This window comes from Dryobates pubescens, chromosome 1, assembly GCF_014839835.1.
Source record: "Dryobates pubescens isolate bDryPub1 chromosome 1, bDryPub1.pri, whole genome shotgun sequence".
Taxonomy (NCBI): Eukaryota; Metazoa; Chordata; class Aves; order Piciformes; family Picidae; genus Dryobates; species Dryobates pubescens.
Genome location: NC_071612.1, coordinates 59,651,383 through 59,675,027, shown reverse-complemented (window position 1 = coordinate 59,675,027; position 23,645 = coordinate 59,651,383). Strand labels below are relative to the sequence as shown.

At 46.5% G+C, this 23,645-nt stretch overlaps 2 protein-coding genes across 2 annotated transcripts in view; one reads left to right on the top strand and one right to left on the bottom strand.

The window, feature by feature from the left end:
• TIMP4 (TIMP metallopeptidase inhibitor 4) overlaps positions 1 to 16,751 on the bottom strand; it is a 40,729-nt gene extending 23,978 nt beyond the window's left edge. The window contains exon 1 of the mRNA XM_009905590.2: positions 16,437 to 16,751. Within this exon, the coding sequence (XP_009903892.1) occupies positions 16,437 to 16,566 (130 nt within the window). The 5' untranslated portion in view covers positions 16,567 to 16,751. The remainder of the gene's footprint in view (positions 1 to 16,436) is intronic.
• Positions 1 to 23,645, top strand: part of SYN2 (synapsin II) — a 283,986-nt gene that overhangs the window by 182,702 nt on the left and 77,639 nt on the right. The gene's annotated exons all lie outside the window — the stretch shown is intronic.

The following is a 23,645-nucleotide window of genomic DNA, read 5'->3' as shown; positions in this document are numbered from 1 at the left end:
TTCTCCTGCCCCTCTACTCTGCCCTGGTGAGGGCATACCTGGAGCATTGTATACAGTTCTGGGCACCCCAGTTCAAGAGAGACAGGGAGAGAGTCCAGCAGAGGCTACAAAGATGCTGAGGGGCCTGGAGCATCTCTGTGAGGAGGAAAGGTTGAGAGCCCTGGGGCTGTTGAGCCTGGAGAAGAGCAGCCTAAAGGGGATCTGATCAGTACTGAGCAAGAGCTAAAGGGTAGGGAGCAAGAGGATGGGGCCACACTCTTTTCAGAGGTGCCCAGTGACAAGACAAGAGTCAACAGAGACAAACTGGAAGCCAGGAGGTTCCATCTGAGCAGGAGGAGAAACTTGTTTGGTGTGAGGGTGTTGGAGCCCTGCAGCAGGCTGCCCAGAGAGGTTGTGGAGTCTCCTTCTCTGGGGAGCTTCCAAACCCAGCTGGACATTTTGATCCAGGGCAAGTTGCTGTGGGTGCCCTGCTTTAGCAGGGGGGGTTGAACTGGATGATCTCTAGAGGTCCCTTCCAACTGCCACCATGCTGGAATTCTGTGATTTTGTCCTTTCTAATGCAGATTATTTTAGAGACTTAGAAATAATATTTAGGAGCTGGAAGGTTTCTGTTTGCTTACATACGCGTTTCAGGACGTGACTTGCACACGTTAGCTTCCAAAAGAATTAGCTCAATTGTATGAGGTGAATAGCTCAGTCATTTGAAATCTCTGAGAAAGAGATGTGAAATAGAGTAGATGTGTCTGTGCTCTCTTGAGGTGGTTGAGCATTCACACACTATTCACTTAGCAGGGAGAGCATGTGCATCCATTCCCCTGGTAAGTAGTTGTGGAAGCTTTTGTGCCGCTTGGAGAGGAGATCATGGCTGCTGTGTTGTAATGAAACAAAGTAGGGAGTAATACTATCAACTGCCAGGACCCCAAGAATAATATTAGGAGTTAATAAATTGCCCTTCACCTGAAATATTTCAGGCCTTTTCAAAACAAGTCCCTTAACAGCAAGCATTCTGTTTTCTCTCTTCATGCTGAAGGCTTTGCCAACTGTAGTCTCATAAAGTGCTGTTATTTTTCACTCTGTTCCCATTGCTGATTTTCTTAATTTTGCTCTAAGGCCAATAAAATAAAAGGCTCTTCTAGTGCTGTAACTCTACTTCATGTTTGGGGTTGAGATGGTCTGTACTGCATGCAAAAAGGTCTGTGTGTTTCCAAAAGCTACTCTGCTTTTTTATTGCTTCAGTAATAGTATCATAGTATCAGTCAGGGCTGGAAGGGACCACAAGGATCTTCTAGTTCCAACCCCCCTGCCATGGGCAGGGACACCCCACACTAGATCAGCCTGGCCAGAGCCTCATCCAGCCTGGACTTAAACACCCCCAGGGATGGGGCCTCAACCACCTCCCTGGACAACCCATTCCAGGGCTTCACCACTCTCATGGGGAAGAACTTCCTCCTCACCTCCAGCCTGAATCTCCCCACCTCCAGCTTCATTCCATTCCTCCTAGTCCTATCACTACCTGAGATCCTAAGGAGTCCCTCCCCAGCCATCTTGTAGCCCCCTTCAGATGCTGGAAGGCCACAATTAGGTCACCTCGGAGCCTTCTCTTCTCCAGACTGAACAGCCCCAACTCTTTCAGTCTGTCCTCAGAGGAGAGGTGCTCCAGCCCTGCTCATCCTCGTGGCCCTTCTCTGGACACCTTCCAGCATGTCCATATCCTTCTTGTAACAGGGGCTCCAGAACTGGAGGCAGTACTCTAGATGGGGTCTCACCAGAGCTGAGTAGAGGGGAAGAATCACCTCCCTTGCCCTGCTGGCCACACTTCTCTTGCTGCAGCCCAGGCTCTGATTGGCTTTCCGGGCTGCAAGTGCACACTGAGAGCTCATGTTGGGCTTCTCCTCCCCCAGCACCCCCAAGTCTCTCTCCTCTGGGCTGCTTTCCAGCCAGTCACTGCCCAGCCTGGATTTGTGCCTGGGATTGCCTCGATCCAGATGCAGGACCCTGTGCTTGGTCTTGTTGAAGCTCATGAGGTTGGCTTGTGCCCACCTCTCCAGCCTGTCAAGGTCCCTCTGGATGGCATCCCTTCCCTCCAGCGTGTCTGCTGCACCACACAGCTTGGTGTCATCAGCAAACTTGCTGAGGGTGCACTCAATGCCACTGTCCATGGCACCCACAAAGATGTTGAACCAGCCTGGTCCCAGGACTGATCCCTGAGGGACTCCGCTTGTCCCTGGGCAACTTGCACATTAACTCAAATTTGTTTAGCTTACAGAGTAAATCTCTCATAAATTTACTGTTTATCAAACACTGGCACAGGCTGCTCAGACAGATGGTTTAATCCCCTTCCCTGGAGGTGTTTCAAAGAGGCAGAGCTGTGGTGCTGAGGGCCAAGATTTAGCCCCAGCCTTGGTAGACTTAGAGAATGGTTGGACTGGATGGTCTTAGAGATATTTTCCAACTGAAACAATTCTGTGATTCTACTGGAACACTGAAAGGGCTTCATCTTCTGTTCATTACCCTGCTAGTTTTTTACTTCCTCAAGGGATTTGGCATCTGTGTGGTTTACGTCAGAATCTAATGCAAAATATGCCTGTTCCATTCTGTTCTTCTACATGGAATATTTGGTTCAAAAGATGTTTCTGCTAGTTAGAATGTAAAGGCAGTTTTGTTTTTCCTGCTTTGTATTTTGATTTTCTGATAGTCCATCAACAAAGGCCTCTAGCCACCTGTGAAACAACCAAATCTGCACCACAGTAATTGACTAGACCACAGTTTCAGAGGTTCACAGTTTTGAGGCTGAGGGGAGACCTCACTGCTCTCTACAACTCCCTGAAAGGAGGATGTAGTGAGGTGGGGCTTGGTCTCTTCTCCTTAGTATCAGGAGATAGAAGGAGAGGAAATGGCCTGAAATTGTGCCAGGTGAAGTTTAGGTTGGAGATCAGGAAAAATGTCTTCGCTGATAGAGTGGTCAGGCATTGGAAGAGGCTGCCCAGGGAGGTGATGGAGTCACCATCCCTTGTGGTGTTCAAGAAACCTGAGGACATGGCATTCTGGGACATGATTTAATGGCCATGGTGGTGTTGGGTTGATGGTTGGACTTGATGATCTCAGAGGGCTTTTCCAACCAAAAAAAAAAATCTAGGATTCTGAGCCTCTGAAATAACAAGAAAGAGTAGTGGAACACATTGGAGTATTTGGACACAAGTGTTTTGGATCTGTAACAACAGAGCTCATTGAAGAATGCAGCTGTAGCAATAGGAGGGTTTTTTCCTTTACTCTATGGAAAACAATGCATGGAAGAGCATTGGCTAGTCTTGGTGGTGCTTCCAGTTGCAATCAGAAGGAAAGTGGGGTGAGAGAATGCTTCTATCTGTAAGTGAAAAATCAAACCCTTACAGTAAAGTTTTATCGTTCGGGCTGAAAGTACCCTGTGGACATTTTTGAAGGACAAGATAGATTTAAAGTAAGCCAGACCTAAATTCTACTATCCCAATGCAAAACAGAGAGAAAGGGAAGGAGACCTATGTATTAGATGTTACAGAATCACAAAATCATAGAGAGGTTTCGGTTGGAAGTGACCTTAAAGATCATCTAGTTCCAGTCCCCCTCCCCTGCCATGCAGAAGGACACCTTCCACTAGACCAGGTTGTTCAGAGCCCTGCCTGGCCTGGCCTTGAACACCTCCAGGGAGGAGGGCAGGGAAATGTTGCCGCTGAAGGGAAAGGTCACAAATACATTTGAAAAGGTTTAACATGTTAATCAGCATGGGTCCCAATTAATTCTAGGCACTGTGGAAATGTTTTAGCTACAGAAGCCAGCAGGGAACCCCCTTTCTCTTCTAGATGATAAGCTCGGATATTTCACTGTTCATTGTTACTCAGGGCATTCTTATGCAGAAAAAAATCACTGCATTCCTCAAACTCAGCATCTTGAAAAACCCATGGGAGCTGCTGATGTTGATAGAGCAGATACCAAGGATTATTTTATCCCCATCTTGTATGATATTAATGGACGCTCTCTTATTTCTCAGGGTGAACGCTTTGCAGAATTTGGTTGCTCTGTTGTCTTCTGTGAACACAAACCTCTGCTAGCCTGCATCCAAAATGCATTCCCATTTGAGACTTTCAGAATGTCGGGGGCCTTATTCAAGCTCATTAGGACTCCGGGGTAGGGCAGGATTTTGTGCATCTTGGTGCGTTTTTGGCTCGAGATGCAAAAATTCCTGGTGTTGAGGGCAAGAGCTGATCAGGTTTGGCTGCCTTGTTAAACCAGAAGATTGTGCAGGTTTGTTTTTCTTTAATTGGAACAGGACATCCAATTTATGAGTGTGAGGTTTTCAAATCTCATTTTTACAGACTTTCAAGTAGCAGGGGTGGGGAGGGGGAGGGTACTTTTACCAGATGTGTGGTATTCTTTTAACTTAAATATGACCTAAAACCTAGCATGATTTCCTAACGTTGTTCAAGCAAGGTCAGCTTTCTTTTTCTGCCCTGTTTTCACAGCTGCTGCTTATGTTACCAGAAATATTTCTCTCTGCTTCACAAGCCTCAAATACCACATCATTTGACTAGTAATCAACATCTGCCTAATTTCAGCTGAAGAATAACACTCCCTTTATGCTCCCAAGGCTGTAGAGCAACATACATGATGTTGTTGTAGATTTCCATTCATAGCTGCGTGCCCCTCCCTCCCTGCTGAACAAACCCCATGTCACTGAGATGCTTTCTAATGGGAAAAGTTAGGGATTAAAGTTGGTAGATTAATAGGATTAAAAGTTTGGCAGGCTTTCATGGTCTGTGGTTTATATTATTTAATCTTTCTTTCTTTTGAGAAAGAAATCTGTGGAAAAACACCACTAGGATGTGAGGTAGAATCCACAGCGCTCTTCAGAAACCAGATCAAGTCATGAATGCTTTCTGCTTCTCCATTCTTTCTGATCCTGAATGTTGTTTGCATGTAGAATGTTGGGTTTGAAATCAGGGAGGGGGTTAGTTCCTGAAAGCTATAACCCTGAAAGCTATAATCCATGATTTTAACACTAACTCTGTTCCTCACTTTTCTTATCCTGCATTTATAACATGCTCGGCAACAAGCCGGTGTTACAGAGTCACTGCTAAATCATACAATCATAGAATGGTTTGGGTTGGAAGGGACCTCCAAAGGTCATCCAGTCCAAGCCCCCACCAATCAGCAGGGACATCCTCCATTTGATCAGGCTGCCCAACGCTCTGTCCAGCCTCACCTTGAGTATCTCCCAGGACGGGGCCTCAAACACCTCCCTGGGCAATCTGTTCCAGAGTCCCACCACCCTCATGGTAAAGAACTTGTTCTTAACATCCAACCTAAATCTACTCTTCTGTAATTTCAAACCATTGCCCCTCATCCTATCACCACAGACCTTTGGAAACAGTCCCTTTCCAGCCTTCTTTTAGGCCCCTGGAAGTACTGGAAGGCTGCTATTTGGTCTCCCCAGAGTCTTCTCCAGGCTGAACACCCCCAGGTCCCATTGTGTCCTTATAGGAGAGGTGCTTCAGCCCCCTGATCATTTTTGTGGCCAATTCTTCTGAGATTTCATCTTACTGCATAACACACAGTTCTGTTTTTCACTAAAGCTCAACTATTTTACACTTGTCAGCTCCATTCTAATTGACTGGAGTGCTGTGCTTGGTGGATTTAGCTCCTTAATGTTCTGTCCTGCTATTCAGTTTCATGATGCCACCTCATTTTACAGCCTTGACTTTAAAGTTGGGAGCTCTGCCATGAAAAGGTTTAATGAGCAGGGAAAAGGGGAGTGATGGCATTTTCCCAGACTGAGCCCCATTTTCCTGCAGGGTTCTGAGGAACAGTCATTGACAGAAAGATTGGAAATGATTTCTTTGAGTTGCATGATGTTGCCAGTGCAATTCAAGTCTTGAACTCAGAACTGAAAAGTAAGGTAGGTATCTAACTGGGCATAGACTTCTGAAATGAGTGCTCTAAGTGTTTGCTTCTGTCTTAAAACCTCAAGCAGATGTAGGGTTATTTGTAGATCCTTTGCAGGTAACATTTCCCTAACCAGGAAATAGAGTCCTTACCTTTAAAGGGTGATGGGTTTAAACTGGAGAAGGGTAGAGTTAGATAAAACATGGGGAAGAAGTTCTTTACTATAAGGGTGGTGGAACACTGAAAAAGGTTGGCCAGGGAGGTGGTTGAATCCCCATCCATAGAGACATTCAAGGTCAGTGCTCTGAGCACAGAATCACCAAGGTTGGAAGAGACCTCAACGATCATCAAGTCCAACCTGTCACCACAGACTTCATGACTAGACCATGGCACCAAGTGCCACATCCAATCCTCTCTTGAACACCTCCAGGGATGGTGACTCCACCACCTCCCTGGGCAGCACATTCCAGTGGTGAACGACTCTCTCAGTGAAGAACTTTGTCCTAACCGCGAGCCTAAACCTCCTCTGGCACAGCTTGAGACTGTGTCCCCTTGTTCTGGTGCTGGTTGCTTGAGAGAAGAGACCAACCCCCTCCTAGCTACAACCACTCTTCAGGTAGTTGTAGAGAGCAATAAGGTCTCCCCTGAGCCTCCTCTTCTCCAGGCTAAGCAACCCCATCTCCCTCAGCCTCTCCTCACAGGGCTGTGCTCAAGGCCTCTCCCCAGCCTCGTTGCCCTTCTCTGGACACATTCAAGTGTCTCAATGTCCAGCCTGCTCTAGTTGGACATATCCTTGCTGAAATCGCTTCAACCCAGAACATTCCAGGGAGCTGTTGCACTGACATGTTGTCAACTGTTGGCTGCAAACAGAAGGACTCAAACTGCTGCTCCCATAGCAGCACTGCATCCATCCACTGAATGTGGATATTGAGGTGCCTCACTGAACACTGACCAAAGCTAGATGCAAACACATCCAGATGTAGGCACAGCACCTCTGCAGGCAGTGCAGTTGTTGCTTGTGTTTTTGAAAGCATTTAAAAGTTTTAGGCCATGATGCCACAAAATCTATGCTGCAATTAGACCTCAACTGTGCCATGCAGGCACTGTGCACTGATTTGCTTTTGCAGGGTGGCAGATGTTTTTTCTTCGTTAAGAGCTTCACTCTAAGTGCATCAGTAGCTATGTTAAACTAAATCACTTCCTAGGATTCATATTTTCTAGGAGGTTTTAATATTGAAAAATGCAACTGATGTGTGTAAAATATGCATTAGGGACCAGTAAGAGCAATTACTGTGTGTTTCTTTTGTGTCTACAGAAGTACAGAACCCTAAACCTTTGACAAAACCTCTACAGCTGACTTTGGTAGAACCTTGCACAGCCAATGTGGTGACAGATTGGACTTGATGATCTTTGAGGTCTCTTCCAACCTTGGTGATTGTGTGATTCTGTATCATTCACAAGTCAGTTGAAATGTGAATTTCTGGAGAAGAGGAGGCTGAAGAAAGACCTTGCTCTCTACACCTCTCTGAAAGGAGGTTGTAGTCAAGTCTCTTTTTTCTAGCATCAAGGGACACGACAAGAGAAAATGGCCTGAAGTTGTGCCAGGAGAGATTTAGGTTGGATATTGTGAAAAATTTCCTTGCTGCAAGAGCAGTCAGGCATTGGAACAGGCTGCCCCAGGGAGCTGGTGGAGTCACCATCCCTGGAGCTGGTCAAAGTAATGTGGATATGACACTTTGAGACATGGTTTAATGGCCATGGTAGTGTTGGGTTGATGGTTGGACTTGATGTTCTTAGAGGTCTTGTCCAACTGAAATGATTCTATGACTAAGGATCAAATGCCTGTTTCTCAATACTTTTTGTTGATGAATTTATCATTAGTCATATAACCAAAAGTGGGCATAGGGAAGGGGTGTGACTGCTAATGATTCAAACATGCCCACATTGCTCTCTGAGCACTTGTGGGACTCTCTCAAGCACAGGGCTGGAGTTCAGTTGTTCTCAGCCTCTTGCTGAGAACATGGGAGAGCTTGCTGAGAACTGTCTAGTTTTCAGCACCTTGGCATTAAACCTACCAAACTTTAATAACAGATTAGTATAATTCCTAGCTGCTTTTAAGATGATTCATTAGTTAATATAATGAGGGTTCTGAAAATGCTCTTCTGTCAACATACTCTTCCAGTGCTACTAATACAGCCTCACAACACCACCTTCAGTTCTTCAATTCTTGCAAGGAACATGCTCAGGTGTTGTGCTTCTCCTGTTGTTTGAAACAGAAACAGACATCAAAAGCCAGTACAGTATTCCTAGAACTGAATTACCAGTTCTTGGAGTAGATACCCAGCTTGTCATGTTTGTGTAGGATCCCTGAGCAATGGTAGCTACACAATCCTCTCCAGTCAGTGGCTAGTCTCACAGCCCAGACCCAGCCATGTCCTGAACTGATCCCCAGCAGCACGGGCAGCAGGTGGAGGGAGGGGATTTGGCTGCTGAGACCCAACCTGCAGTGGAGCTCTGGAGTCCTTAGCACAGGAGAAACGTGGACCTGTTGGAGTGGGGTGAGAGGTCACAGCAATGATTGGAGGGCTGGAAGCCCTCTTCTGTGAGGCCAGGCTGAGAGATTTGGGCTTGTTCAGCCTGGAGAAGTCTCCAGGGAGACTTTCTGGTGGCCTTTCAGGACTTAAAGGGGCCAGCAGAAAGATGGGGACAGAGTTTAAAGTAGGGCCTGTTGCTTTGGAACAAGGAGTGATGGGGTTAAACTGAAAGCTGGAATTTTAGACTAGAGAGAAGAGAAAATTTTCTTACACTGAGGGTGGTGAAATCCTGGCCCAGGCTGCCCAGAGAGTCCTGTGTCCAGTTCTGGGCCCCTCAGTTTAAGAAGGACATCGAGACACTTGAATGTGTCCAGAGAAGGGCAACAAGGCTGGGAAGAGGCCTTGAGCACAGCCCTGTGAGGAGAGGCTGAGGGAGCTGGGGTTGGTTAGCCTGGAGAAGAGGAGGCTCAGGGGAGACCTTCTTGCTGTCTACAACTACCTGAAGGGTGGTTGTAGCCAGGAGGGGGTTGGTCTCTTCTCCCAGGCAACCAGCACCAGAACAAGGGGACACAGTCTCAAGCTGCACCAGGAGAGGTTTAGACTCAAAGTGAGGAGAAAGTTCTTCACTGAGCGAGTTGTTTGTCATTGGAATGGGCTGCCCAGGGAGGTGGTGGAGTCACCATCCCTGGAGGTGTTCAAGAGGGGATTGGATGTGGCACTTGGTGCCATGGTCTAGTCATGAAGTCTGTGGAGACAGGTTGGACTCGATGATCCTTGGGGTCTCTTCCAACCTTAGTTATACTGTGATACTGTGAGAGGTGTTAGAAGACCCATCCTCAGAACCATTCCAGGTCAGGTTTGGGGCTCTGAGCAACCTGCTCTAGTTGCAGATGTCCCTGCTGACTGCATGGGGGTTGGACTGGATGACCTTTAAAGGTTCCTTCCAACCCAAACCTTCATGATTCTGTCAAGTTACTCTAGGAATATGTTTGTTATTGTCACTGATTTCCACGCTGAGGGAAGGACATTGACTGAAGCAGTAAGATCTATCTCCATTTTGTGCACCAGCAAAAATGCAGGTAATATGCCAAGTGCTAGCATCTTGCCCTGCTATGGAGAAGTCTAAAAGACTATAGGCCACTCCAAGATATAAGATGTCTGTCGGTGGGTTGTCTGAAAGTATGAGCTGGGATTCTGCCAGGTTCTGCCAACAGTCTTTACAGAGAGTTTGTATTGCCCATTCCCTCAGGCAACAGCTTCAACTTTTATGGGAGGTGGTAGAAGCCCTCACAGAAGACTTTAGGATAGGATAGGATAGGATAGGATAGGATAGGATAGGATAGGATAGGATAGGATAGGATAGGATAGGATGGGATAGGATGGGATAGGATGGGATAGGATGGGATGGGATGGGATGGGATGGGATGGGATGGGATGGGATGGGATGGGATGGGATTAAAACAGGTTGGAAAAGACCTTTGAGATCACTGAGTCCAACCCATCATCCAACACTATCTAATCAACTAAACATGGCACCAAGCACCCCATCCAGTCCCTTCTTAAATACCTCCAGTGATGGTGACTCCACCACCTCCCTGGGCAGCACATTCTAATGGCCAGTTACTCTTTCTGTGAAGAACTTTCTCCTCACCTTGAGCCTAAATTCTCCTGGCACAGCTTGAGACTGTGTCCTCTTGTTCTGGTGCTGATTGCCTGGGAGAAGAGACTAACCCCAACCTGGCTACTGACACCACTGTCTTTAATGGCCTTTTGTTCTGTGGTGTGGTTCTCTCATTTGATATGAGCATTGGACTCCCAATCACAAGAGGATTAATTGCATAGCTGCTTCATGTTGGGTCAACCCCTTGCTGAAAGTGCTCATGTGGGTAATGACTATCTCCATCATCACTCTGCTCACAGCAAGTAGGTTCCATGAGACAGAGCTGTGTGCATATAACATAGTGTGGAAAATAAATCTACCTTAGTTTCACTTTTCATCTTTTCTCCCCTAACTTTAGGACAGGCACTGTCTACATTTCTGTAACATTTTCCAGTGCTGTTTTTTCCCACCAGGCAAAGCTGCACCCCCCTGCAATAATATACAAATTAATCCTGTTCCAGTACAAAACTGGGCAGTCTGTTGCAGAGAGGCAAAGCTGGGGGACACTGAGCCATGAGAGTTTTAATATGAAATTCAATAATAAAGAAACAACATACTGTAATTTTATCCCAGGGGAGCTGGCTTCCAAAATGCTATTCTGGTGTAGTTAAATGAAATTTTTTACTGTTCTTTTTTAGGCTGATTAAAGTTTAATATATCATCTGGCACAAAACTTGATCTCCCTGATCTTAGGAGGTTTTAAACAGGCTGAAAATGCTGCCAAGCTCCAGCTGTAAAGCTTCCATCGTATGTCAAGATGTGCCACTCTTCTCCAAAGCTATAGAGTCATAATATCACAGAATGGTAGGGGTTGGAAGGGACCTCCAGGGATCATCCAGTCCAACCCCACTGCCAAAGCAGGATCACTTAGGGAAGGTCACACAGCAATGTTTTGAAAGTCTCCAGAGAAGGAGACTCCACCTCTCTGGGTGGACTTGAATATTAATACCTCTCTGGGCAGGCTGCTCCAGGGCTCCAGCACGCTTACAGGAAAAAAAGTTTTTCCTTATGTTGAGGTGGAACTTCCTGGGTTTCAGTTTGTGTCCATTGATCCTTGTCCTATCACAGGACATCATTGACCAGAGCCTGGCCTCTTCTTGACAGCCACCCTTCAGATATTTGTAAGCATTAATAAGATCCCCTCTCAGCCTTCTCTTCTCCAGGCTAAACAGCCCCAGGTCTCTCAACCTTTCCTCATCAGACAGATGGTCCAGTCCCTTCATCATCATCCTAGCCTCCACTGGGCACTCTCTAGTCTATCCCTGTCTCTCTTGCAGTGGGGAGCCCAGAAGTGGACACAGTACTGCAGATATGGTCTGAGTCATATGGTCACCTACTTGCTGAAATTATTTTCTCTGAAGTTTTATTATCTCTTAGTTTGAACTCTAGATCTGTTAGTCATTGCTGTTGGAGTGGGGTGCCCATTATCCAGTACAAATACAAAGTTTTTTGATGGGTGTTTAAGAACAAACAACAGTAAGTTTAAATCAGAAAGAACACATCTAACTTTCACTTCAGGGTCCTGGTGTTGCACACATAGCTAAGAAATGCCAAATATTTACCTACTTGTCCTGATGCCCATGCAATTGGCTTGAAACTATGGTGCCTGGCTACATAACTGGAAATGTTAAACAGCACATCCTCATCGTGTTTCATTTCTGTAAGGAGAAAGCTTCCTGGACTCTTTCAGGGGTAGCAGGGATCAGCACTAAGTGATAATTGTGCCAGGGGAGGTTTAGGTTGGATATTAGGAGAAATGTCTTTCCTGCAAGAATGGTCAGGCATCAGAACAGGCTGCCCAGGGAGGTGGTGGAGTCACCATCCTTGGAGGTGCTCAAGAAATGTATGGACATGGCACTATGGGATGTGGCTTAATGGCCATGGTGGTGTTGGATTGAAGTTTGGACTCAATGATCTTAAAGATCAACACAACAAATTCTCTGATTGTACAATTAGCAATGCAGTACATGGAATTGCTGTTTAATAAACCTCCCATCTCCATTTCCACTGAAAGTCCTCATAAGAAGATAGGTGTTTGCTGAGGTATGAAGGCATCCAGCACATGTTAGGAGGGCCTCAGCATGAGTGAGAAGAACACAAGAGGAATGTAGCTCCAGATTTTTATCAAAGGTGTGTACTTTTGTGGTGCTGAACACTTCCTACCAGTGAATCAAAGAATGGTGGGGTTTGCAGGGGGACAATCAGGACCCAAAGCAGGGTCATCCACAGCAGGTTGCACAGGATCTGTCCAGGTGGGTTTGGAATCTTTCCAGAGAAGGAGACTCTGGAGAGGAGAGGCAGATCAATGAAGAATGGCCTCTCTTTAAAAGTTAAATTAAAAACTACTCAGAAGTTCATGAGAACTGCTCCAGTGTTTACAAAATCACTCCCTTTTAAGCTGAAGATTAACTAACAAACACAAGGTCAGATAAATGGCAGGGCTGGCATGGCACTCATCACTTACTCCTCATCATTACTGTTCTTCCCATGATGTGAAACCATGAAACATCTGCAGGGCTCTTCAGTTGTTCCTCATTTTCATTTTAGCTAGCACCTTGCAGTACCAGAAACTTGTTCTCAAGGCTTATCAGAAAGCCTGTTCTTTCTATCAAGTTCCTCAAGTTGTGTAGTAGCTGTTGGTATTCAGAAAGAGAGTGAAGCCACAAAAGTCTCATTACAGTGAAAGACAAAGTGTCACAGCACATCATGTGAACAACAGGAAAGTGAAAAGAGATTGGCCCACCCTTGATTTCTCTGCTTGGTTTTGTTCTTTGTTTGTTTTTCTTACTTATCATATAAATGCTAAGGTTTCTGAGTGGCTTTGAACACTCCTTATAGAGAACAGGTCTTAAGAGAAGCAGCTGAGAGAAGTGGGGCTAGTCAGTCTGGAGAAGAGGAGGATGACAGGGGAGACCTCATTGCTCTCCACAAGTCATTGAAAGCATGGAGCCAGGTGGGGGGTGATCTCTTCTCCTTAGTATCAAGTGACAGGACAAGAGGAAATGGCCTGAAATTGTGCCAGGGAAGGTTTAGGTTGGAGATTAGGAAAAATTTCTTTGCTGTAGGAGTGGTCAGGCATTGGAACAGGCTGCCCAGGGAGGTGGTGGAGTCACCATCCCTGGAGGTGTTCAGGAAACCTGTGGACATGGATTTGGGGACATGGTTTAATGGCCATGGTGGTCTTAGGTTAATGGTTGGAATTGATGAATCTTAGGGGTCTTTTCCAACCAAGACAATCCTATAATTCATTTAGTGGCTCAAGTAATGCCTATTGATTCAACCTCCTCCATCTCCCTTTTCACTCCACCCAATTCAGCAGTGAACCTAAGGGAAAACATTACAGAGATACAGGGATAGTCAGCAAGAGTAACTGAAGTGCACGGAATGGTTGGTAGCTCTGTGAGCAAGGCTGAGGCTTTGCCTCAGGTTTTCCTGTGGCATTTAGAGAATGGAATGTTTTTTCTTACTCAGAGGTGCTTTAATAAGATGTGTTGTATTCTGCAAGACAACTCTTGAATGTGTTTGTGAGTACAGAGATGGAAGAACTTTAAAGTAACTGAAAGAATATTGAATGCTCTCAGGAAATAGCTGGATTAGTATTCAAGCCCCCCAAGTTTTGGGAGCTAAAGAGCTGTCCCTTTGTTTGTTTAGAAAGATTTTTGGAAGTATGGAAACATTGAAGTGAAAATCCTCCATTTAATCTTTAATTTGTGAAGACCCCCACATCTTTAAGTGTGGTGATATTAACAGGAGAAGTTTGAGGTATGGGACACTTACTGGCATGACCTAGGGTTCACAATCCCTCTTAAAAACCAGGTGGCCCTAAGCTACAGGTGTGGCTTCAAACCTGCTTTGGTTTACAATTATAGAACCATTTTGGTTGGAGAGGACCAAAGATCATCGAGTCCAACCATTCTCTAAGTCTGGGGCTAAACCATGTCCCTTAGTGCCACATCTCTGCCTCTTTGAAAACCACCTCCAGGGGTGGGGATGCAGCCACCTCTCTGGGGAGCCTGCTCCAGTGTTTGAGAACCCTTTCAGGGAAGAACTTTTTCCTAATAGCCAACCTAAACCTCCCTTGGTGCAACTTCAGGCCATTTCCTCTCATCCTATCACTTGTTACTTGGGAGAAGAGACCAACCCCCACCTGGCTCCAACCTCCTTTCAGGTAGTTGTAGAAAGCCAAAAGGTCTTCACTCAGCTGTGGAGGCACAACCCTCATTCCAGGGGACAGTGCCATGTCCAGGTCTCCAGCCATATGCTGCCCCTTACCCATGGCACCCCAGCCCACAGCCTTCTCACCTGGACATGGGCAAAAAGTGAATGACTTGTGGCATCAGGGACCTGCATTTGCCAAACAGGTTAGTGGACTTCTCTCTTACACAGGGCTGTCAACTCCACTGGTCTCCTCCTCCTTCTTTACAGTAATTTTGCAAGATTTTGTGACCAAAGCAAAGAATTAATCTATAAAAGCTTAGAGTGGGTTTTCTGTCTACATATATGCTAATGCACATGGTAAATACTTGTACAAATCTTTAGATGAAGGAGCATCTGCATCTCTATTGTATACAATCATATAGAATGGGTTGGGTTAGAAGGGACCTTAAAAAGTTCTTCTAGTTCCAACCCTGCTGCCATGGGCAAGGACACCATCCACTAGACCAGGTTGCTCAAGGCCCCATCCAGCCCAGCCTTAAACACCTCCAAGGAAGAGGTCATCATTTTATAACATAGAGAAATGCTAATTTTAAATGATAAATATTAAACAAAGGCATCTTTGATAATAAGCATTCCTTAGCCAAAAGTTATGGGTCACTTAAAGAGGATTATTTATAGAATTCAGAGCCTGAGCATTGGTTCCAAACATATTCTTATAGTCTTCAGTATTTAAATAGAAAAGTGGCATAGAGGTGGCATTTGCAAAATGTATCTAAGAATGGAATAAATCCTGATCTAGAAGACTGGCCAGAACTGCTTCCCTAAGGAAGATGGCTCACAAGGAGTAGTTTGAGTTTCTAAACTGTGAAATTGTTTATTTAATCTCTTCATTAAGCCTGTTGAGGAACTGTCACTTTCTCCTCTATCAGAATGCAGCAGGCTTAAGCCAGTTAAATGTACAAAGAAATAGTTCAGCTCCGGGTGGCACAACCTCTCTCTTCTCTGGCACCCTAAACAACCCCAAGTTTGTAATAATGCCTGGTGTAGGTAACTTCATGAAAAAGATTGCTTAACACGAGCAGATTAAAAACCAATTTAACTGATGGCCACAAACAGAGCTTAGAGTTTGTCGTGGCTACAAAGATTTTCTGTCAGGGTATAAAAGCAATTCATCAGTATGCAGAAGGGCTTGCCTGCCCCATAGAGATGCTAATTTGGTGACACTTTGGAAACTCATGTTCTACATTTACTGCTCACACTAGATGGAAGCTAACCAGCCTTAGCTTGAGCTACTGCAATCAAAAGACTGCAAAATGTCACATTTTCTGATCCCTATGCAGGCTAGTTTTGAGATCTTTAGCTTCTTTCTATCAGTTGTGGGGTTTTTCTAGCAACCGCCCGTGCTGACGGAATGTCACAAACCACAGTTTTCCTCAGGACTGGAAAGTTTTATTTAGACAGAGCCTGCTGCAGAAAATCAAGGGCCTAGCAGTTTCCTCCTTTTTTTAAATGATCCCCAAACTCCAAGACTCATTCAAGAGATTGTAATGTAGCGGAACAAAGATCAAGTGGTTCAACAGGTTATCAGTGGGGACTTTTATTGAGGGGGGGATTCCCCCCACCCCAAAGTGCTAGTTAAAGAAAATACTGACATGCAGAGCAAAGATATTTAGATAGAGTATTCACAGAATCCAGCTTTGGGCTGGAAGGGACCATTAAAGGTCTGTTCTGTTAGTTACTCTTAGCAGTAGCCATTTGGAAGTTCAAATTTCCTTCCCTGCTCGCTGTTAAGTAAGTCAGGACCTAACAGAAGCTGTTTCTGTTTAAACCAAAAAAAAAAAAAAAAAAAAAAAAAGAAAAAGAAGGAAGAAAACGGGCAGAAAGCCAGTAAATGATATAGCAATTCCAGCAAATTTTCAGCCACCAAATATCCTGGAAAAGCAAGGAAAGCAAAGCAGCTACTACTATTATTTAATTCGATTCCTACCCCCCCACCCCCCCACCCCCCCCATAGCCCACTCTCTGAAAGGAATCTCTGCGGTCATTTTGCTGTAGGATCCGAGGAGAGCTCAAGCCAGCTGGTGCCACGCACAGCCAGGCGCGGGGCAGGGGTGCTGGCTGGGTGGCTGTGCTCCGGCAGCGGCTCTCTCGCTCGCTCGCTCACTCACCCAGCGCCGCGTCGCAGATGAGTTGCTGGGGGTGCGCCGGGGCACAGCTGCACGCCTCGGCCAGCTCCCGGGCGCGGGGGGCCAGCAGCAGCAGCACGGACAGCAGCGACGTGCTCACCACGGGCTTCATGCTGCCCAGCAGAAAAGAAGGGCTTCTTTGCCGTCGGCTGAAGAGCTTAAACGTCCTCCGAGTTGACTGGTTTGTTCCGCCTGCCGTCGGCTTGCAGCAGCCTGGGGTGGTTAGGCAAAAGCCCTCTAATGCTGGCTCCGAGCAGATGCGTACGGTAACGACTTCTCATTTGCCTGACATGGGACCCTCTTATTTATGGCCCCGACACTAACTCCTAACTCCGCCTTCCCCGAAGGCAAAAGCACATCATTGGTGAAAGTTATTGTGGCAGGCGAGAGGTTACCTTCGCCAGCATTGCAGTGCTGCCGTTCTGAGTCACTACCGCTACTAAGAATCCGAAGCCTTTACCAAAACAGCTTTTCAAGGGTCTGTAGCTGATTTTATGATCTCTAGCAGAAGAAAGATTCTGCTCCTCTTGTAGTAAAATCCCTCCCGGTTCAGATTGAACCGCCTCAGCCCTGCTGCCTCCTCTCTTTCGGTGGGTAAACAAAGCTGTCCTTTAAACTCCCGTTTTCCTTCGTGGTCCCTGACCTTCCCCCCCTGCACTTCTGTGCATTTCCCTGAGCTACCATCCCTGTTTGCAGGCTGGACAGAACTTCATTCACCAAAACGAAACGTTTCAATGCTCTGTTTGTGAGCCTTGGACAATTGGTGGCTCCAAGGAATAACGACTCCAACAGAAAAGCTACAATAAAAGACAGATTCTTTTAATTAGTTCAGCACAGATTTGATTTAAAATAGCAAGGGGAAATATTCCAGTGGAGTGGGTTGGAGGCATGGTGCTTTCCCTGCATTAATCTAAGTCCTGATCAGTACAGAGCTGGCTTGTGTCATACATGGAAAACAGACATACACCACAGAATCACTGAGTGGTTTGGGTTGGAAGGCACCTTAAAGATCATCTAGATTCTAGCCCTCTGCCGTGGGCAAGGACATCTCCCTCTAGCCCAGCTTGCTCAAGGACTGGTCCAGCCTGGCCTTGAACACCTCCAGGAAGAAGCATTCATAACCCACCCTGGACAACCTGTTCCAGTGTCTCACTACCCTCACTGTAAAGAGGTTCCTCCTAATGTCCAGTCTAAATCTCCCCTCTTCCAACTTAAAACCATTCCCTCTTATCATATCACAACAAGCCCTTGTAAAAACCTTTCTTGTAGTACTTCAGGTACTGGAAGGCTGCTCTATGGTCCCCCTTGAGCCTTCTCTTCTCCAGGATGAACAACCCCTGTCCCCATAGGGGAGGTGCTCCAACCCTCTGATCAGCTTTGTGGCCTCCTCTGGACCCTCCCAGCAGGTTGATGTCCCTCTTATGCCTGGGGGCAGCAGAACCAGATGCAGTACTCCAGGTGGGGTCTCAGGAGAGCAGAGGGGCAGAATCCCCTCCCTGTCCTGCTGCTCTCCCTGCTTTGGATGCAGCCTAGCACACAGCTGCCTGCTGGGCTGCCAGCAACCATTGCTGTCTCATGGGGAGCTTGTCACCAGCTGACACCCCCAAGTCCTTCTCCTCCAGACTGCTCTTGAGCCACTCCTTGCCCAGCCTGGATTTGTGCTTGGGATTACCTCAGCCCAAGTGTAAGACCATGCTCTTGGCCTTGTTGAACTTCATGAGGTACAAGTGTTCAGGAGTTTTTTTAAACTTCAGGTCTCTTGTTGCTCTAGCAATCTGGCTGTGTGTGACAGTATGCACCTCCTTTTATAAAGAGCTTGTTTCAGGGGGAAAGCAACATAAGGTTTGATTAGAGAGTAATCAAATAACATCTATAGATTGATGTGCAGGACAGGACTGCTCAAAGGATGGCATGTGTTGCCACTTCAAGCTCAGGAATTAAATCTATTAATACAATGAATTGTGAGAGTTGGAGCTATTCATCCTGAAGGAGAGAAGGCTCCAGGAAGACCTTATAGCAACCTTCTCATACTTGAAGGGGGCTACAGGGAGGGCTGGGGAGGGACTTTTGACAAGGGCTTGCAGTGATAGGATATGGGGCAATGGCATTAAACTGGGAGAGAGGAAATTTAAACTGGAGGTTAGGGAGAAATTCTTTACAGTGAGGGTGGTGAGGTGCTGGAGCAGGTTGCCCAGGGAGGTTGTGGATGTCTCCTCCCTGGAGGTGTTCAGGGCCAGGTTGAACGAGGCCTGGAGCACCCTGGTCTAATGGAAGGTGTCCCTGTCCATGGCAGGGGGGTTGGAACTGGGTGATCTTTAAGGTCTGTTTCAACCCAAACCATTCTATGATAATTTGAGCTATTTCAATCCAGATTCACCAAAGCATGTTTTGTTGAGACTGAGAGGCAGGGGTACACAAAGCAGCTTGGTATCTTTATATAGACTTGAGGATCATTTTTAAGTTGTTATAGGTTAAGAAATGTCTGTCCAACCATGGAGAGCTCCTCCTGGGGGACTGGACAGTCCATCCATCCCAAGGGGGATGGCACCAGACATTATCTTATTCCATCCCATAATACTACATCTTCATCTTATATATAAACTGCCTGCACAGTCAGTTTCTTCCCTTTTTCTCCTTCTGTGTGCTCCCAGCCACACCTTATCTCTTGTGAGGGAGGTTTGTGGTCTGGCTTTGGCTTTGGCAGAGCTAATTTTCACTGTGCCATTCGGGCCTGGGAAGGGAGGTATGGGCAGGGGTGGGGGCATTGAGGGCCTAGAGTTGAGGCCTGGTTTGTGGAGAAGGTTTCAGGAAAGTTCTGACATAGTACATCAAGACCTGCTGGCTGTATCAAGAGAAGCACAGCCAGCAGGGCAAGGGAGGGGATTCTCCCCCTCTGCTCCACTCTGGTGTGACCCCACCTGGAGCACTGTGCTGCAAGGTGTCCAGAGAAGGGCCACGAGGATGAGCAGAGGGCTGGAGCTGCTCTGCTGTAAGAACAGACTGAGTGAGTTGGGATTGTTCAGTCTGGAGAAGAATAGGCTCTGAGGAGACCTTCTTGTGGCCTTCCAGTATATGAAGGGGACTACAAGAAAGCTGGGGAGGGACTACTGAGGGTGTCAGGGAGTGGGGGGACTGGAACAAAACTAGCAATGGGTAGATTCAGATTGGATGTTAGGAAGAAGTTCTTCCCCATGAGGGTGGTGAGAGACTGGCACAGGTTGCCCAGGGAGGTGGTGGAAGCCTCCTGCCTGGAGGTTTTTGCAGCCAGGCTGGATGTGGCTGTGAGCAACCTGCTGTGGTGTGAGGTGTCCCTGCCCATGGCAGGGGGCATGGATCTAGATGATCCTTGAGGTCCTTTCCAACCCTGACAATTCTATGATTATGTTATGAGACTAGTGAAGGATGAAGGGCAGTAGGACAAGGTAGTGCCCACTCTCTGGTTATATTCTGATACAGCTATTGCTTGGTAATGAGAAAAGGAAAAGTTCCTTTCTCAAGGGATCATCTGTGATTCCTTCAGCTCACTATTGACACAGCAGAAGCAGCACTTGGCAGGTTCTCACTTCTGTCTCAGTCTAGTGCTGAATGACTGATTTCCATTTTCTAGTAGAATGTAAGAAAACAAAGAGGGTTGGGGGTAATTCACTCTATTTGTTGATGTGTACAGCATCAAAACAAAGCAGGAAATATGGCTACAGACAAATTGATGATCAGCTCCACTCCTCCTTCAATGGGAATTCTTAATTATGTGCAGGACTTCTAATTCTGGAGGGACTTTTTGTGCTGTGGGTTGCCATGATCCTTGCTAATTCTTCTTATGAAACATTAGCAGCTATAAACAGCATTTTGGTCCTTAATTTCCATCATGGTTTCTTTCTCTTCTAACAGCCCCCAGAGACCCCCGTGGTTGGACTCAATGATTTGAAAGGTCTTTCCCAGGCTGAATGAGTCTATGATCATATAGTCACAGCAGTTTGGGTGTTGTGTTGTAAGGTGGCAATGAATCACATGCCAGAACCAAGATATAATTTGTCTCTGCAAAGGTCTTGTCTTCTCCACAAGTTCTACAGGAGATCTGTGGGATCTCCTTTTTGATTCACTGTATTCACTTAGTGTTTTTCTTGTTTATGACAACTTGTGTTTTCATGCTGAACAGGTATTGAAACCAGAAGCTTTTTCTACCATCAGATCACTTCTGTGTTGGTTTAGATAACCATTCTTTTTCAATTGAATCATAAAATTGTCAGGGTTGGAAGGGACCTCAAGGATCAGCCAGTTCCAACCCCCCAGCCATGGGCAAGGACACCTCACACTACAGCAGGTTGCTCACAACCACATCCAGCCTGGCTGCGAAAACCTTCAGGGGTGAGGCTTCCACCACCTCCCTGGGCAACCTGTGCCAGTCTCTCACCACCCTCATGGTGGCATCCAATCTAAATCTCCCCTCCTCTGGCTTGGATCCATTCCCCCCAGTCCTATCACTACCCAGCACCCTCAAATGTCCCTCTCCGGCTTTCTTGTAGCCCCCTTCAGATGCTGGAAGACCACAAGAAGGTCTCCTCGGAGCCTTCTCTTCTCCGGACTGAACAACCCCAACGCTCTCAGTCTGTCTCCATAGGAGAGGTGCTTCAGCCCTCTGAAAGTCAGGTGCAGAATCATAGAATGGGTTGAGATGAAAGGGACCTTAAAGATCATCTAGTTCCAACTCCTTGCCATAGGCAGGGGCACCACCCACTAGACCAGTTTGCTCAAGGCCCTGCCCAACCTCAAGGGAGTGGACATCCACAACTTCCTTGGGCAACCTGTTCCAGTAGAATCATAGAACTGTTTCAGTTGGAAAAGCTCTCTAAGATCATTCAGTACACCATCATGGGCTCTTAAACCATGTCCTAGTTTAATGTCTACACAGTTTTTGAGCACCAGTTGTGGGGGCAGAGGTTTTTCAACTTGATTTCTCAGTTCAGATTTCCTTGCAGCGTCACCTTGTATACTAAGATCATGTCAAAACTGTTACAGACTTCAGTGAGATAATTCATTCCTTAAGATCCAGTCTTACAAGGTGGTGTTAATAGCAGTGAAAGGCACTAGGTGCCCAGAATATCCAGCTCCATTAATCTCAGTGGGAGCTGAGGTGGCTCAGCATTTCCCTGCAGCAAATCCATATTGCATTTATTTAGTTTATTAGCCTTTTTAACCCTCTGTTTTGAACAAAGGAATCACAGGTAAGGTGCATTTTGCCTCTCTTAGCTTACACAAATCAAATGAAAGCTGTGCTCTTTTTATCCACTTGAGCTTTTAGATATCTTGAATCTCTTGAAGGTCTCTTCCAATCTATTCTATTCTATTCTATTCTATTCTATTCTATTCTATTCTATTCTATTCTATTCTATTCTATTCTATTCTATTCTGCAAAGATAATACAAAGTACATCAGATTCTCCTTTGCCTTGCCATCGTGCAAAGGGGGCATAAAACCTTCCTCCATACAGATAGAATTTTGCCCCTACTTTTTTTGTGTATGAGGTATGAGGCAGTGGAAAATCTGGCATGAACTCTCCCAGTTGTTCTTGGTGTTTGTTGACAGTAACAGATGTTTTGAGCATGTTTCTACTGAGGATGTTCCTGCCTTTCTTAATGAATCATAGAATCATGGAATGGTATTGTCCTGGTTTAAGGCCAGACAGATCCTCTGTTGCCCCTGAAAGGGGCAAAAGAATGACACTCACACAAATGGATTGCAAAGTGATGGAAAGTTTAAATGGAAAAGCTGTTGGTGTTTTACAGAAATATACAAAGCAGCGTGGCAAAGAATCCCAAAGCATACAGAGTCCCTTCCAGCACACCCAAAGGCTCCCCATCTTCTCTTCTCCCCACCTGAGGGTGTACCCTAAACGCCCAGGGCTCTTTCTCCCCCCACCCCCTGCATACTGCTAGGCTGGTCTGAGGCTGGCCAGGTCTGAGACTGCCCCCTGCCTTCTCCTCCTGGCATTAGCCCTAGCCAGGCCTAAGAGGCTTTGAGATGCTCCCCCAGTGTTACCCAATAGGGAGCACCTCCCATGGGAGCAGAGAGAGAAGAAAGAGGAAGAGGATGACCTTGCAGCTGGATTTATAGGATGCAGGATTTATGGGTATGAAATAGGCTGTTTCCTGTGCCCACTTCCTGGGCTGGACACTGGGGACACTGCAAGTGTAACTTATGTGGCAGTAACAGGAGGCACCCAGACTAAAGTGCCATAGGTAGGGGTTGGAAGGTACTTCTAGAGATCATCAGTCCCAGTCACCCTGCTAATCCAGGTTAGCCTAGATCAAGTTGTACAGGAATGCATCCAGGTGGATTTTGAAAGGCTCCATAGAAGACTTTTAGGCTGGAGGTGAGGAGAAAGTTCTTCCCAGAGAGAGTTGTTAGCCATTGGAATGTGCTGCCCAGGGAGGTGGTGGAGTCACTGTCCCTGGAGGTGTTCAAAAAGGTACTAGACGTGGCACTTAGTGACATGGTTGAGTTAGTCATGAGGTGTTGGGTGACAGGTTGGACTTGATGATCTTTGAGGTCCTTTGCAACCTTGTTGTTTCTGTGATTCTGTGATTCTGTGACTTCACACTGGGCAGCCTGTGTCAGTGCTACAGAACCCTCACAGCAAAGAAGCTTCTCCTTAAGCTCAAGTGAAGCCTTCTGTGTATCCATTTACACCCACTGCCTTTGTCTGATCAGTGGGCACCACTGTAAAGAACCCAGCTCCATCCTCTTGCCCTCCACCCTTTAGCTCTTGCTGAGCATTGTTCAGATCCCCTTTGGGGCTGCTCTTCTCCAGGCTCAACAGCCCCAGGGCTCTCAGCTTTTCCTCCTCACAGAGATGCTCCAGACCCTTCAGCATCTTTGGAGCCTCCACTGGATTCTCTGCAGTAATCCCTGTCTCTCTCATACTGGAGCGCTCAGAACTGGTCACAGTACTCCAGGTGAGGCCTCACCAGGGCAGAGCAAAGTGGGAGGAGAGCCTGCCTCAACCTGCTGACCGCACTGTTCTTAATGGTCCCCAGAACACCACTGGGCGTCTTGGCCACAATGACTCAACAAAGAGAGTGATCTGCTGGGCTACCCCTCAAGCTGCTGCCCAGCTGAGCATTGGCTTTATCATGAGATTGTGTTTTCTGGAAACCAAACCAACCAGAGGAAGTACATCTTCTGCTTGTTTAT